The sequence below is a fragment of the Barbus barbus genome, assembly GCF_936440315.1.
Source record: "Barbus barbus genome assembly, chromosome: 4".
Taxonomy (NCBI): Eukaryota; Metazoa; Chordata; class Actinopteri; order Cypriniformes; family Cyprinidae; genus Barbus; species Barbus barbus.
Genome location: NC_136732.1, coordinates 8,973,561 through 8,988,713, shown reverse-complemented (window position 1 = coordinate 8,988,713; position 15,153 = coordinate 8,973,561). Strand labels below are relative to the sequence as shown.

The window sequence follows — 15,153 nt, the reverse complement described above, 5'->3', positions numbered from 1 at the left end:
CCAGACTTGAGATGAGCTGGTCTTATGCAGCTGAATGCGAGACAAATCGTATCCTTTGAGAGTAAACCAGATCGGTGAAGTACAGAACCAGATTGACACAAGTGAACACGGCGATCACCAGCTTGCTGTCCCATGGGCACTTTCCTCTAGGGCAGTCTTCTGGTCGCCCCGGGATGCCATACTTCTTATCAAAACTAAAAACCGGCCAGACCACAGCAGCACTCAGATACAGCAGCATAGCCAGGAAGGTGTAGATGACCACAAAGCGGTCGAAAGGGAAGCGCAGCGAAGACGTTCTCCCTGAGACGGTAATAGCCACCACGACCACGGTTACGGCGAAGCACAGGCTGTAGACCACCACGCAGTACTGTGTAGGGATGTGGCGGTTGTATTCACTGTCATTGGCCAGAGCGCCGAAGATGATGCAGGCTATGAAGGCTTGGACCACCTTGAGCAGGCCAGACACGGTGGCCATGTATCCAACCACGTGGCCCGGCTTGGCCCTTGTGATGAACACCTCGGCTCCGTAAGCGAAGCAGCAGACGCTGGAGCAGACAGTGACGGCGATGCGGTAGTTGCGCACCTCGCAGCCCTCAGATGGGCACTCGGATCTGAGAAAGTAGACGGGGTACACTATCGAGGCCGTGACGTACATGAGAGTGGACAACATGGCGAAGGCCACAGTGAAGTTGTCCCAGGAGATGGGCATACACCCGTGTAGCCTCGTCACATCCAGAGTGAAGACCACCAGTGTGACGGCAAAGCAGAAGCACCAGACGAACATGCAGTAGGTCCCGTAGGTGGCGCTGAATCCCGCACTGTGGGCCACCAAGGCCATGGTGGTGCAACCCAGAAGCAGCTGGCACATCCGGGCAGCTCCGACTCCAGACAGTACTGCTGCCTTGTTTAGATAATGGCCTCCTTGGGGGTCCATGGGAAGCTTCGGGTGGATCTCGATGAATCAGATGAGTGTTGCTGCACCTCCACGGACCAATCCACAAACCTCGCCCTTTGCCTGCCTCTTTATTTAGGCAGCCTTAATGACAAATCTCCTTTACTGCATCCCAGCTCTGCTTTATAATTACTGGAGAGTGTGTGGGATCGGATTACAGTAAAAACTCTGGATGTTCTCGCTGTCTGTAAGTGAAGAGGAACTTGAAGACAAAAGACTATCTAGCAAACTATAGTAAAAGCAATAGAATGACCATAAGAGAATTGACTTTTAAATGCAAATCATTGCTGTTATTTACATAAAGTTCCGAATTCCAGTCAATGGCGCTCTACGACACCTTAGAGCTTGGTTCTTTAGTCACCTTGTCCTCGCAGGTCTTGTTCTGTGGTATTTGTCAGTTGATCGTGACCACTGGAAGTTCCACGCAATTCGAAAGTCACCTTCAAGATTCTGCTTTAGCTGAAGTGTCTCTTCATAACAAGCTTAGCAAGATCCAGTAAATATCCCACATGCGATGGAATCAGGTTCCCAACTTTCTTCTTCTTTGAACACAGATTACCTTAGATCTCTTACTCTCTCTAGCACTGTTTCCACTCTCACACACACTGGCGTGTGCTGGGCTTTGAGTTGAAGTGTACTAAGGAAAGCGGTTTTAATGAGTGCGTTCTGCCGAGCTCAGGGCCACGGGCTCCACCAGCTCTATAAATAGAACCCTATATTCCACTGTGGAATGGGGTGGGAATCCAAATGTCCGCGTCAAGCAACAGTGCAGGGAGTCGTGTTTCATATGGTTGCAAACTGCGTGTGTATGTGTGTGAGCTATTTAGGGACAGTTATAAGGTGTAGGCCCTGGCACATCTGTCTGGCTCAAATAAAAAGTGCAATGTAATGGCTCCAGATTAAGGGGCAGATAAAAAATTGCTTGTCAGTTTGTCAAGACATTCTCTTATTTATTTTTTTTCCTTAGTGATAATTTAGATTTTTTTTTTGCATTAATGTTTCCGAATGCCTTTATTTTAAAATTAAGAAGTAGCTTTTCATACTTTCTTAACAGTTTAGATACTACATTTAGGTGCTTCTTCAACAGTCATCAAGTATACACTGTCAGAAAGAAAAAAAACACAACATCAACTGCCTAACGGTTGAGACTAAGGCTGTATATGTGCAATCCAGGTAATAGTATGTACCTTTAAAGTACTAATAGGTGCACAGTTGGTTGTGGTTTTGTGTGTGTGTGTTTTGTTTTGTTTTCAAACCCCTCCTCTGCAAACAGTTGGCTCTAGTCAGTCTTAAAGAAGTATTAGGGAAAGTTACGTTTAAAAGTAATGTATTACAATATTGTGTTACTCCCTTAAAAAGTAACTAATTACATTACTTAATTTTTTATGTATTATGTTACTTTTGCATTCATTTTTAAATATGAACTGGGCTTTTTATTATAAAAAGTTCTATTTTTGGCCAATGTAAAAGTCCTTTCACACTAAAAGAGAAATGAATAAGCCTCAGGCTAAAGGAAATGTAAATTCACATCTGCACTTACTCCCGATTTCTCTCAACATGGGGATAGTAAGTAAATGGGAAAACAAAGTAACTGGCATTACATTACATTGAAAAAGTAACTCATTAAAAAGTCATGCATTACTTCACTAGTTACTTACAAAAAAGTAATCTGATGATGCATTATCCCCAATACTGGTCTAGTATTAGGGATACTAGGGATAGTTCACCCAAAAATGAAAATTCGGTCATCATTTACTCACCCTCAAGTAGTTCCAAACCTGTATGAATGTTTTAGTTATTCTGAACAATGTGGGAAACAGAGCAGTTCTGGGGCACCATTGACTTCCAAAGTATTTTTTTTTCTACTATGGAAGTCAGCAGTGACGTGTCCGCTACCCCTTTCAATCCACATCTCACCCTCCAATCAATTCCTGCCTGATAGAAATAGTCCTGTAATGTTATTTATATAAAATATGATTGATGATATTAAAGTATCATGGTTCCTAATTGAGTTAAACCATGATGTCAGCCATGAGGCTTTGGGAATGTGTCTAAAAAAAAAAAAGAGAGAGAGAAAAGGCGATACTGAATGTTTCTTTGAAATAACTGTAATGTTTTCTCTCATGGAAACATACATGCATTCAACACAAGAAAAAAAAACAGCATTATTTACAATTTACAAAGAATCACTTCTCTGTGAAAATAGCATTATAAATATGATTTACATAACAAAATAAATATGCAACTTAGCAACGTAGATTGAGTTTCTGTTCAAAAATATGTTACAGAAAAAAATAGCAATTAGTAATACCTTCACATCTCTGTTGTTTTCATTTCTTTTGGTTGATTTTTTTTTTTATTATTATTTTTCATGAGACCACTACAAAAAAAGTAATTTCTATTAAATATTTTAACAGTTTAGAGTGTCTTCATTTGACAAAAGTACTCACAAAGGAGTCAGCTGTTAAGAAAACCTATAGATAAAGAGCACAATAGCCTCTCCCAATCGAGTGAGAATTTGCATTGATAAAACTATGATCAACCATGGCCTTACTGTCCTGTCAGTACAATGGTGGTTTATTACATAAAAGGGAATATCACTCAAACAGTGTAATTTTGCTTATCTTACCATTAAGATACTAAGAAAAAGATGTCCCAAGAGATGTTTCTACACAGTGAAATGAGTGAAATCCCTATTTAATACAATGTGAATGAGTTCAACTGAAAGTACACCAAAAAGGCATAGAGACCGACCTGAGTAGCAGGGTCACATTCAGGATAACGTGTGCCTTGAATGCGACTATGAAAAAGAGAATCTGTTGTCTGGAATTAGCATTTCATCCAGGATTTGTGAGCATGTATACATTTGGTACCATAGAGAAATAGTTCACCTAAAGATTCTGACATCATTTCCTCACCCTCATGTAGTTTAAGAATTTATTAAACGTCTAATCTTCTGTTTTTGTATACAAGCACAAGTGGATTTATGCTGCTTCAGAATTCTTCAAAAAGTAGTCCATTTGATTACTTCCCAATACCATGATCCGTGGTATGGATTTTTCATCCACACCATGATACATGTTCTGATTTTAGTGCTAGAGCTCACAACTGTTATTCACACTTGAGTTCAGGTAAAAGGCCTGAAGTCACTGATGGTTGTTTTGTGTCCACTTGATCACAAATGAGATTTTAGAGCTATGGCACGAATGGCTTCAGAAGACTTAAAATGAAGAGCTTATTTGCAAAAACAGATAACTTAATTTAAAAAAAATTCTAAAATCTTGTTTTTTATTATATCATGTTTTTATTGTGTTAGTTAGCTGTTAAAATAACCCAGCTGCAGTTTGATTGAGATTTATTGGAATGCACAATGAAAAAACATGATTTCTGAGATTTGTTAAAAACGGAGTTATCTGTTTTTGCAAATGAACTCTTCATAAATATTCTGTCATGACAACTCTCAGAGGGATTGGCATGGTAATGTACATGACAATGTTAATGTATTTGGTCTTGGCGGAATAGATCTGCTACGCTTCTGCTGCTGCGGCAGAGCTAGTACCGAGACCTGCTACTGCCGATACATCCACAACATGCTGCTGTGAGCATGTGAGAAATGCTGCTGCTGCACATATAACATACATGAAATAACCCCCATATAGCATACATGAATCTCCTCGTAGAAGATCTATACAGGTGGAGCTGGGGAAGGTGAAGGGTTTCTGAAGCATGTTGCAAACTGCTACAGCAAGCTCTAGTCATATATTTGAATGTTTAGCAGCGAGCTCATTGGCTACTGATACAGGAGAGAACCAATCAGCTGTGCCATGTGATAATTATGTCATTAGGTCAGATTGAGTTAGACCTATATGACTGCGCCATCTAGAGTTTCATGCCAGAACTCTGTATTGTATTGATCAGATGGACTAATATGATACTTTTATGGTGCCATTATGTCCTTTTTGGCTTTTGCCAGTATTAAATGGCCATAAACGTTGATGGTATCAAAAACAGAAACTTGGACAGTGTTGAGAAGCTCTCCAGTTGTGTTTTACTGAAGAAATAAATAATTCATGTTTGGAATGGCATGGGAGACAGTAAACGATAACAGAATTTATTATAAGGCTATTCTTTTTCCTTAAAACACTATTATTATGATATTTTATCACAATTTAGCCATACCCCAAGAGTGATGTTGGGTTTAGAGCAGATGATCCAGTGTCTGCCTGTTCTGAAATTCCTGTTTTAAGATTCTTGAGTAGATCTATATATTTTACATGTACTTCATAAACTCTATAATCTGTGTCACAGATTATAAACTCTATAATTGATAATCTCGCTCTGTATTTTCTTCCTCTGAATGGACATATAAAACTCTAAAAAACTGTGGCTAAACATATTGGTAAAAAAATTAAATAAAATAAAAAAACAAAGCAAACAACAATGCTGAAGATCCGTAAAACTGGATTACATTCGTGATACTTTTATAACCAAAAGATAATTTAAGAGCAAAGATGCAGGTGTACCTTGTCCTGATTACATGGTTCTTCAGTACTTTCGCTGGTACTGTGTTGTGTTGGGAACCTTTAAACAGTCAGCAGCCCATGGTTTAACTGAGGTGGATCTGACAAGGGCTCCGTTCCAAATCTCTGTTTTGGGCGTTTCCACCATCTCCAAGCTGCTCAGTGATAATAGTATAGACTGAAGCAAAATGGACACCAGCTGAAACCAAATGAGGGGATCTGGAGATGGAAGGCCCAAGAGAGTTGGTACAGAGCCCCGACTAAAGGCAGGGCTCAGCCTGAGGTCAAAGCTGAGGTGGGTAAAGGGGGTATGGGGTCAGAGGTATCAAACGGACTGATGGGAAGCATGGTCCCAACCGGGAGTGAGTTCTTCCACGGTATTTAGCTGCCGCTGCTGAGCATGCCCAGTAGCTTACTTGGGTCCATGCCCTGCTGATGGGCCATCTTCTGCACATCAAAACCCATGTGCATGAGGAACTGGATAACGTTCATCTCCTGTCCCGTCGACTGATCTCGGATCGTTGGGCATGTTGGGTTGCAGTGAGGCCACGGACAGCTGTCGATCAAGTGCACGGGACAGCCTTTGGGAGGGGATTTATTATTTCGGCTGTTTTCTTGTAGACTACGGTCCCAGCAGTGGAGCGCTCTGGGTAAAGATGTGCCTTTGACTTGAACGTCGATCCAGTAACTACAACAAACACAAGAGGGAAGAGCTAGTCAATGAGCATCCCATGTATGGATTCATCATTAATGGAAATCAACAAAGCCATCATTTACACTAAGTGCAAATAGCAATGGATTCTACGCCATCTACCATCTACGCCACTGAAACCAATACTGAGTCTTTTTTAGTCTTGACTAACCCAATCACACATTGATGGGCAGAGTTAGTGTAAATAGCCTTTGCCAACAAGGCGGGCTATTTGCACTAAGTGTAAATAGACACTTCGTTTAAATAACTATAAAAGTGGTCAAATATAGTATAAATATCCTCCTGAACTAGTAGAGGTTTACAAAATTCAAAGAGATCACTTACTTTCTTGTTATGAATTCATGCGAAAGGCAAGCTGGAGCAAACATGGCACTGGAGGTAAGAAGTAGAGCATTAGAAACAGCAAAAAAAAGGTATTCACATAAAAAAAAGTTATGCTTTCTTCACATTGAGAGTTTCTGAAGGGCATCTCAAACTTACGGGACATCCTTCAGAGTGTTCCTCAGCTCAGTCCCCAGATTCTGAATATAGCGCCATTGGCCCTCTTGGACGGGCTGTCCCGTCAGATGAATGTTGTCTACCGTTAGCTGGGCTTCATCAAACAGCCACTGCACTATGAACACAGGGCCTGTGACAAAGAATTATCACATTGGGTTATCAAAAAGTAACCAAACTTAACAGTGTCTGTAAGAAACTTGTTAAAATGTGGCCGTGGCTGGTGTCTGGTGTATCCTACACTCACGTTTAATGGTAGGATAAACCTTATATCCAAAGAAGCAATTCCATTCTTTTCCTTCATAAGCCTGTCGACATCGCTCAGGTACCACACCGCTCCAGTATCTGTCAAAAAAAAGTTAGATTCATTCCTAAATGACTAATTCAGTCAAGTTCACATGTATATGAAGAAAAAGGTAATCATGGAATACTGTTTGTATTTGAAAGACTGTTCACACCAAGTTGAATATTCAATGCAATAAACATTTTAATTTGAATGAAACAACAAACAAAATGCATGTCGCCAATGTGATGGAGGTTTTCTAACCTATTATCCATCGCACTGTGAAAAAAGCTGATCAACCAATAAGATTCGCACTTTGGGTCACACACCCAGAGCCGCTGCTGTTACATAAAACTACAACTTGGTGGCGCTTATGAACAGAGTATTTTTTAATTTGTCACTTTATTTCTATGGTAATAAGAAATGTAATATTCTTACTTGATTCCTCTCTTGATGACCTCTGTGGGGGCACAGTTGATGGTGTCCACACAGTCAGTGCAGCGGTATTGTTTGTTGTCCAAGAACCAGCCGGAGTCGGACAGACCCCTGACCTGGATGTTTGTGTGACCCAACTCCTCCAGGAGCTCAGATACTGGGTCCACATTGAGCAACACCCCAGTGCCACCCGCACTTTGGACAAGACAAATAAATTTAGCCAACATCAGTCACTCATATCAAACTCAGAAACCATGGTCTGTAATGTGGACTCACCTGCTTCCAGCTAACAGCAATATCTTAGCATTGTCAAGACCCTTGGTGAGCAGGTCTTTTACAACTTCCTTTATGATCAGTGAACCCATGAACGCATAGTCATCTGTACACGATAAACAACAAGTTAATGACAGCTAGTGCTGACTATCTTATAACAGCTATGTGTTGGACTGCTATACAGTTACAGTATCAAGTGGTAATATATTGATACTTTATATAATGATCAAATGTTTTGGGTCATAACGATATTTTAAAGATATTATGACTTTTGTTCAGCAATGATGCAATTGGTCAAAAGTGACAAAAAAGACATTAATAATGTTACAACTGATTTCTGTTTCAAAAACATGCTGAGCATTTGAACTTTCTATTCGCCAAATAATCCTCAAAAACACATCTCGGTTTCCACAAAAATATGAAGCAGCACGGTTTTCAACATTGATATTAAGAAATGTTTCTTGAGCAGCAAATCACCATATTAGAATAATTTCTGAAGAATCATGTGACACTGAAGACTGGAGTAATGTTGAACATTTACATTTGCTGCCACATTAATACATAAAAAAAATTATATATATATATATATATATAATATTACATTTACATATAGTCATTTAGCAGACGCTTTTATCCAAAGCGACTTACAAATTAAAATTTTAAGTTATTTTAAAAAACAAATTATAAAAATATTTCACAATATTGCTGTATTTACTGATAAATAACTGCAGCCTTGGTGAGCAAAAGAGATTTCTTTCAAAAAAAAGTCTAAGACCACTAGTGAAAAATCGTATTCAATTACAGTTATAATTAGATTATTATAGTAATTATATTTTATTTAGTATTCCCATCATATTTAGTACATAATTGTTCATTAAAAATAATATTATCATGAATAGATTTCATTGATTATCATGAATTGAGCTGGCATGAAATCCACAAGTTTGTGCAAAATCAGACTGTCCATGTTATTCAGCATACTTGAGAATGTTTTGAATGGAAACAATGGACAAAAAAATATATTTTGTACAAAGCAGTTACCTATAAATATTGACAAAATTTTCAATGTTCAACATTTATTTATTTATTTATTTATTTATTCAAAATCATAAAACATTCCTCTTTTTCTCTCAGGTTAAAGTGAAATTTCACCTGTGCATGGTAAACTGTGTATACCATAGTGGTGAATGTATCATCTGGGGTTAGTTCACCCCAAAATTAAAATGATGTCATTAATTATTCACCCTCATGTCGACAAATTAAGATATTTTTGATGAAATCAGAGAGCTTTCTGACCCTCCATAGACAGCAACATGGTCTAGAAACGTAGTAAATACATCAGTAAAACTGTCCATGTGACATCAATGGCTCAACTTCAGTTTTGCGACGCTACGAGAATTTTTGTTTTTGCGCAAAGAAAACAAAATAACTATTTACTCAACCATTTTTCTCCCCCAGGTTATGTCGTCCTCCATTTTAAAAAGTATCACAATGCAGTAATACGCATGCTTTCCCCTAAGCATAAACAATGGTTATTACGCAGGTTTTGTTCATGCGCACGCTTTCCCACCGAACGTAAAAAACGTTGATCATGTCAAATTCGTAAATGGCGGAAGACGTAACTCGGGGAAGAATAACGGTTGAGTAAATTGTTATTTTTGTTTTCTTTGCGCAAAAAAAGTATTCTCGTAGCGTCGCAAAACTGAAGTTGAGCCACTGATGTCACATGGACTGTTTTTACCGATGTAAGTTATTTACAACGTTTCTGGACCTGGGAACATTTCAGTTGCGTTGCTGTCTATGGAGGGTCAGATAGCTCTCCGATTTCATCAAAAATATCTTAATTTGTGTTCCGAAGATGAACGAAGGTCTTACGGGTTTGGATCGACATGAGGGTGAGTAATTAATGACATAATTTTCATTCTGGGGTGAACGAACCCTTTAACATCTGGTAAGGAGTCTTACTTTGATCAGTTTTTGGTGTGGCTCCACTCCATACATCACTTGAGCAATATGGGATGAACCTAAAAAGTGATGAACACAAAGACTTCAGGTCCAAAACCGTGCCAACATAACCATTCAGAAAAACAGCCAAAATATTTAATTCTCTTTAAGACAAACATCTATAGTGGGATACTCACACCATGTTGGCATTCCACCAGTGTGGGTTTTCCTCTGGAAGCGAAGACAGTATTCCTGTGCCTAAAGTTAAAATAAAGACATACATTATGAAATTATACAAAATAACAGAAATTAGAATCATCTCTGTATGAAATCTAGTTTATGCATGTTTATCGTGCCAAGAATTTGAACTGGGTGTGAATAAGCCTTTATAGTGTTATTATTAGAAATGAAGTTTCAGTTGAAAGACCGATGGCATTTCTAACCTGTCTTAGTTTGTGGCCATTTGGAGGAGCTCATGAGCCTCCTCATGGTCTCGTATCTGCTGTCACAGTTCTCTTTGTTGAAGCAGTACCAGCCACCTGCAGAAAGAGACGAGTATCTTACATGATCTTCCTGACAGATTCACACAATGCTTCAGTCTGAATTCTACTGAAGTTATTCTGATGATTGAATGCTTCACACTTACCCTCCAGAAATATTAACCACCTTCTGCTTCCTTTGGACTCTTTCAGGTAGTACCTGCAATAAAGCAGATACTTACATTAAACCTGTACACTTACAAATTATATATATCATGTAATCTGTTAACAAAATGCACTTTTTATGATTCTAATCCTAAAAAGATGGTGAGTGAATGTGCATCACATTCAGGTCATAAACATGTGTGTGTGTGTATGCTGTATATAAACTGTACATGCAGATGAGATTATATAATATTATTGAAATAAAGGCCTACTTAATTGTACTTATGACTGTTTGTTAGCACACTTTTAAAAAATGCACTTTGTAATGTCAAGTTTAACTTTAAAGTACATTTAAATTATATTTGAATAATCTTCCATCATGTTTTACATAAATACACTTATTTGATGTGATGATCTATTAAAGTCATTTTGAAATTACACATAAAGCCTTACTTAAGTCGTATAAGTGGGTCAAAAAGCACTCTAAAATTGATGCATTTATTATAAATTATACTAGAATACATTTTCATTGAATTGCAATTACGATGCAATTAAGTGTCTAAAAACATTAAATTCAGTTTACACTTGATTTTTCTATGCAATGCTCACAGTATCCACAAGAGGGCATTCACCTATTGTGTAAACTCAGTCTATCTCAAACTTCAATCATTTTTTTGCTTGTGTGAGTTACAGTTGTGGTTCAGTTTGTTACTTTGAGGGGCATCCGTCTGCCATAATTAAAGACAGCTTTAATATGCATCCAATTTACGCCACTGGAGACCACATTTTTGGCATATGGTGTACATTTCTCACTGTTACCCACCTCACCACTACTTACACGCTAATGGTTTATGCTTCATTACATTACAACTTATAAAGATTGGGCTACAAGTCTGCCAGCCCTCAGAAGCTTAATCTGAACAAGTTATAAATGCAGAAAAGTTAGGGCAAGCCTAAATACTTTTTTGTAGTATACGGGAATGATTTTGAGTTTGAGAGAACCTGGGGAATCTATGAGTGGACTCCATCCATGTGTAACAGCATATCACCCGACACACAGGAGACCTTCTCAAGCGCTCACTGCAGATCTGAGAAAGAACGCAGGCTGCTGCCAAAAAACATTGCAGCTTCAGTGCATTGAAGAGCGTCTACGGTGAGCATGCTCCCAGAGTCAGAGTTTATGCCATCTCTGGTTCCCTGATAGCAAAGCATAACAGAACTCTAGACCACTCAAGCATATTAATTATGATTCGTAATTGGGAACATCAGGATTTTGCAAGACAGAATCTCAGAAACAGATGATCAATTAATGCCATTTTGCTATATAGGCTGCTTCTAGCTTTTAGATTCCCACTTCATCATTTAACTATGTAGATAGAGATTCTTTGTATCTAACATTAATAATGTTAATTACAAATGGAATCAAATTTGAAAACCCATTTCCTTGTGGATATTCCTTAATCCGAAACACTGTGATGTGCGTAAATGTGATATGCATAAAATATGCTTAAGTTGCTTTTGAAGTTGTCAGTTGTTTGATGATCCTTATAGCAGCAGATACAATTTAATTTGTTGCATGATAATATGGAGTTTCGTAAGACAATGATGCTGGAGAATAGTATAGACCCAAAATGATCATGTAAAATAAGGAAATGCAGTACAGGATCCATTGACAGATTTACAAGATCTTACATTATTTATAGATATCATTGTTATTATTAAATTATTTTCCCCTGGCAACATTGGCCTATACACTGTACTGTCGCAAGGAAGGAGTACTTACACACAGCTGGATCAAATTTTCTACTTCTGTACATCTGTCTCCACTTTTACATTTTACAAGAGTCTAACTTTTTAACTTAAGTGCTTAAGATTTAAATGTAAGACAGCAGAGGCTCAGGTATGTCATGTAATGATGTGTCTGGTGCCTAATCAATTATTCATACTGTAAATAATGTACATAACAGTTATTTTGTAGTCATATTGTAGTGTCTAAACCCAATCAATGTCCTGCCACAATATCATAAAACCAATCAACCAGTATCCTGCTCTTATAGGAATTTCACTATATACCCTAGTAATTGACCAATATAGCCAATTAACTCATGTTGTTTTGACCTCAGTATCTTGAGTTGAGTTTCAGTCATCAGGTATGCTAGAAAAGTGACATTCAAAAATACAAATAATGTGAAAAAATCAGTGCAATACTTGGAAGGTGTGGGTGGAGGAATGTAAATGTTTCAGAATTGGTCATTGAAAACCCATAATGATTGACTATTACTCTGGGGACGATGTGCCCTTCATGGTTTTGACATTTTCAGAGACAGCTTTTTCTGCTATAACATCAAATATAATAGATATTCATTCTAAAAGATCAACAGTGGCATGTCTGCAAAAGCCAGTTGGAGATGTCACTGCAATCAGGCATTTCTACTATATATTTGTCATGTCTACCTCAGTTGCCCATCAACTCCAATGCAGATTTTGGATATGTTGTAAATACTGTAAACTCTACCTGTAGACTATATTAGAGCACATATTTCCCTCTTACACTACACAAGCCCCACCCACCTGTCACTGTATTACTATTTCTTCTAGTGATTCCCTCCTTCTCAACCTCCTGACGTGCGCAACTTGCTCTGACATCTTCATCCCACATTTGTATTATTGTTTTAATATTAATATTACACTCATAATGTTTTAATAAATCCTGAATTAACATGAAAGTGTCATGCCATAGTCTTTCTCCATAAAGTGGATGTCAAAACCTATAAAAATTAGATATAGACTGACTTACACTGTACTAGACAACACACTCGCAATTCAACAAATTCAATGCCACACTTGATTTTGAAACACCAAGTAAAACCAGGAAGCAATGACAGAAATTGAGACAACAAAAACTGTTTAGGGGTATTAAAAGTAGTAGCCTATTCATATAACTTGAAATACAATATAGGTATCATAATAATAAAACTTTTCATAAAAATAAAACCCTTCTCTTTTTATTTTTTTTATCATAAAAAAACTTAAGTTGCAATCTTGATAGTTTATGACAGTGATGGCTCAAGGTAACACAGTTTTATTGTACTCTAGTAACAATAATGTATGAGAGTATGGTGTGAATCTGAGCGCGCAGATGATGATGCACTGCTGCATGCGCCTGTGATGCCCAAATATACTCAGCTGGCAGACCACTGGGTTACCTGAGGTTTGTGATTGTAACCGGCTTGCTGTCTTACCCTGCAGGGGTCCCGTCGTTACAGGTGACTGATGTATTCTCCAGGAAATGTAGCTTCATGTCGTAGTCGAGCTTCTGGGCCGAGCAGGGGTAGAGGGACTGAGCCAAGTTCTTCACCTGAGTCATGAAATTGTCCATGTTTTCTTCAACAGCTGTGAAATCCAGTGAGAAGCTCTCGGTGGTCTCGGCGCGGTCCCGGTAATGAGCGGAGGGAAGCGCTCGCCGCGGCTGCGGGTTTCGACCTCCGCGGAATCTCCTCGCGCCGAGCGCGACGGACTGAATCAACCCCAGCATCACAGCCCAGTGAAGGACTTCCAGCACCCGTATGCTCCTCTGCGGCCGCCTGCACTCCATCACGCTTTCCCAAAAATCCTGAGAGGTTGCTGAAAATCTGCCGAACCGGTTACACTGAATTCAAAAGCAAAACAGTTGCACTAAACCAAAGTAACTTGAGTGAGATGAACAGGTGAGCTTTCTCAAAACTTAGGAGTCCGTTAAGGTTGTTGTTTTGTTTTTGTTTTTTTTCTTTCTAATGTTCAATAGACTGGTTCCTCCACTGGCATGACTGTGGTGTGCTCTTCTGTTCAATACCTGTGTATTTAACCGCTCTGGGTTTTAACCCTGCTCTCTTTCCCATGATGAGCCAATCGCGGAGGAGGGCAGTGCAACGGGGCGTGATCCAGGCACTGATTTCTGTCCTCTTCATTTATTGAAAAAAATGCCCAGTTTGGTCCTTTTGATCTACGATATTTTACTTGATGTGGTAGCTTTTATTGGCATTGAAATGCCTGTTTCCTCATCCACGCGAATTTATAGAGTGAGAATAAGACTCTTCTGGTTTTCGTGCATTGGAAAAAAATAAAAAATAAAATATGCAACGAGAATAGCGTGAGAATCAACAAGCGGCATTGGAACCTAAAACGCACACAATATTGCTATACTTTATTATTATTAGGTTAGTAGCCTATGCTATTATCATTTGGTTATTTATTAATTGATGCCTAACTTTAAGTATAACATTTATGCAACTCATTTTATCAAAAATGTCCTCCACTAGGTCCAGTGTAGCTTGCTCATTTGATTTATTTATTTTAATTTCGCCATGTCTTCACTGCGACGAAAACTAACGTATGCAGGTATTTTTGTCAGGATAGAGATTCGGCGACTTTTATCTACAGGAGTCTGTTGACGGGGCCTCTGAAGATCAAAGGGGTCGGGCATCACTCCTCCACCCGAATGAAGCCCCTTCCAGATTTCCCCTCTGCTCTATAGATTTGGAGTCGGAAGACTTACAGGAATGCTCCTTTTTTTGTGCCTAAATTAAATGTTTCCTTGCTAGAGTAATTAAATGCATAATTTTCTTTTTATCACGTTGTCAGTCAAACAAGCAAATTCACTTTTCATCACCAAGGCTCAATAATGCTCTATTCATTAATCTCGCTTATTTTAAATGTATTTTATTCACTCCAGACCTTTAATTCTCTCTCCCTTTACAATGATGTCTTCATTAAAGTGCTTCACGCATCGCATTAATGTAATGGGCCTCGCTGGATTCCTGCGTCGGCCATTGAGCGGCCATTGAGCGGTGAGATAAAAGGATGTCAAGTGGCTGGTGTTAACGCGACACTTAACTTTACACAAGCCTGTTGTTTCA

The 15,153-nt window shown here is 38.6% G+C and overlaps 2 protein-coding genes across 2 annotated transcripts; both read right to left on the bottom strand.

Moving 5' to 3' along the window:
* Window positions 1-22: 22 nt before the first annotated feature.
* LOC306868697 (myeloid-associated differentiation marker-like protein 2) lies at window positions 23-934 on the bottom strand (the record flags this gene model as incomplete). The annotated part of the gene is made up of 1 exon (XM_079414988.1): window positions 23-934. The coding sequence occupies one exon, from the start codon at window positions 932-934 to the stop codon at window positions 23-25; it is 912 nt and encodes a 303-aa protein (XP_079271114.1).
* A 2,117-nt stretch (window positions 935-3,051) lies between these two features.
* On the bottom strand, window positions 3,052-14,088 carry LOC306862329 (palmitoleoyl-protein carboxylesterase notum1a-like). Its single transcript, XM_079405081.1, has 11 exons — window positions 13,501-14,088; window positions 10,261-10,313; window positions 10,058-10,153; window positions 9,812-9,872; window positions 9,636-9,694; window positions 7,674-7,776; window positions 7,401-7,592; window positions 6,927-7,024; window positions 6,665-6,812; window positions 6,509-6,556; window positions 3,052-6,160 (listed from the first exon to the last, which is right to left on the bottom strand). Exons 1-11 carry the CDS (start codon window positions 13,851-13,853, stop codon window positions 5,854-5,856), a joined length of 1,518 nt encoding a protein of 505 aa, XP_079261207.1. The 5' UTR covers window positions 13,854-14,088; the 3' UTR covers window positions 3,052-5,853.
* Between the last annotated feature and the right edge of the window lie 1,065 nt (window positions 14,089-15,153).

Excerpts from the sequence above, each read along its gene's own strand:
- LOC306862329 (XM_079405081.1), bottom strand. The coding sequence starts at position 13,853 with ATGGAGTGCAGGCGGCCGCAGAGGAGCATACGGGTGCTGGAAGTCCTT. Across the intron at positions 10,154-10,260 it reads GTGGTTAATATTTCTGGAGG|GTGGCTGGTACTGCTTCAAC; the intron begins GTAAGTGTGAAG and ends CTCTTTCTGCAG. Across the intron at positions 7,593-7,673 it reads TTGCTGTTAGCTGGAAGCAG|TGCGGGTGGCACTGGGGTGT; the intron begins GTGAGTCCACAT and ends TCTTGTCCAAAG.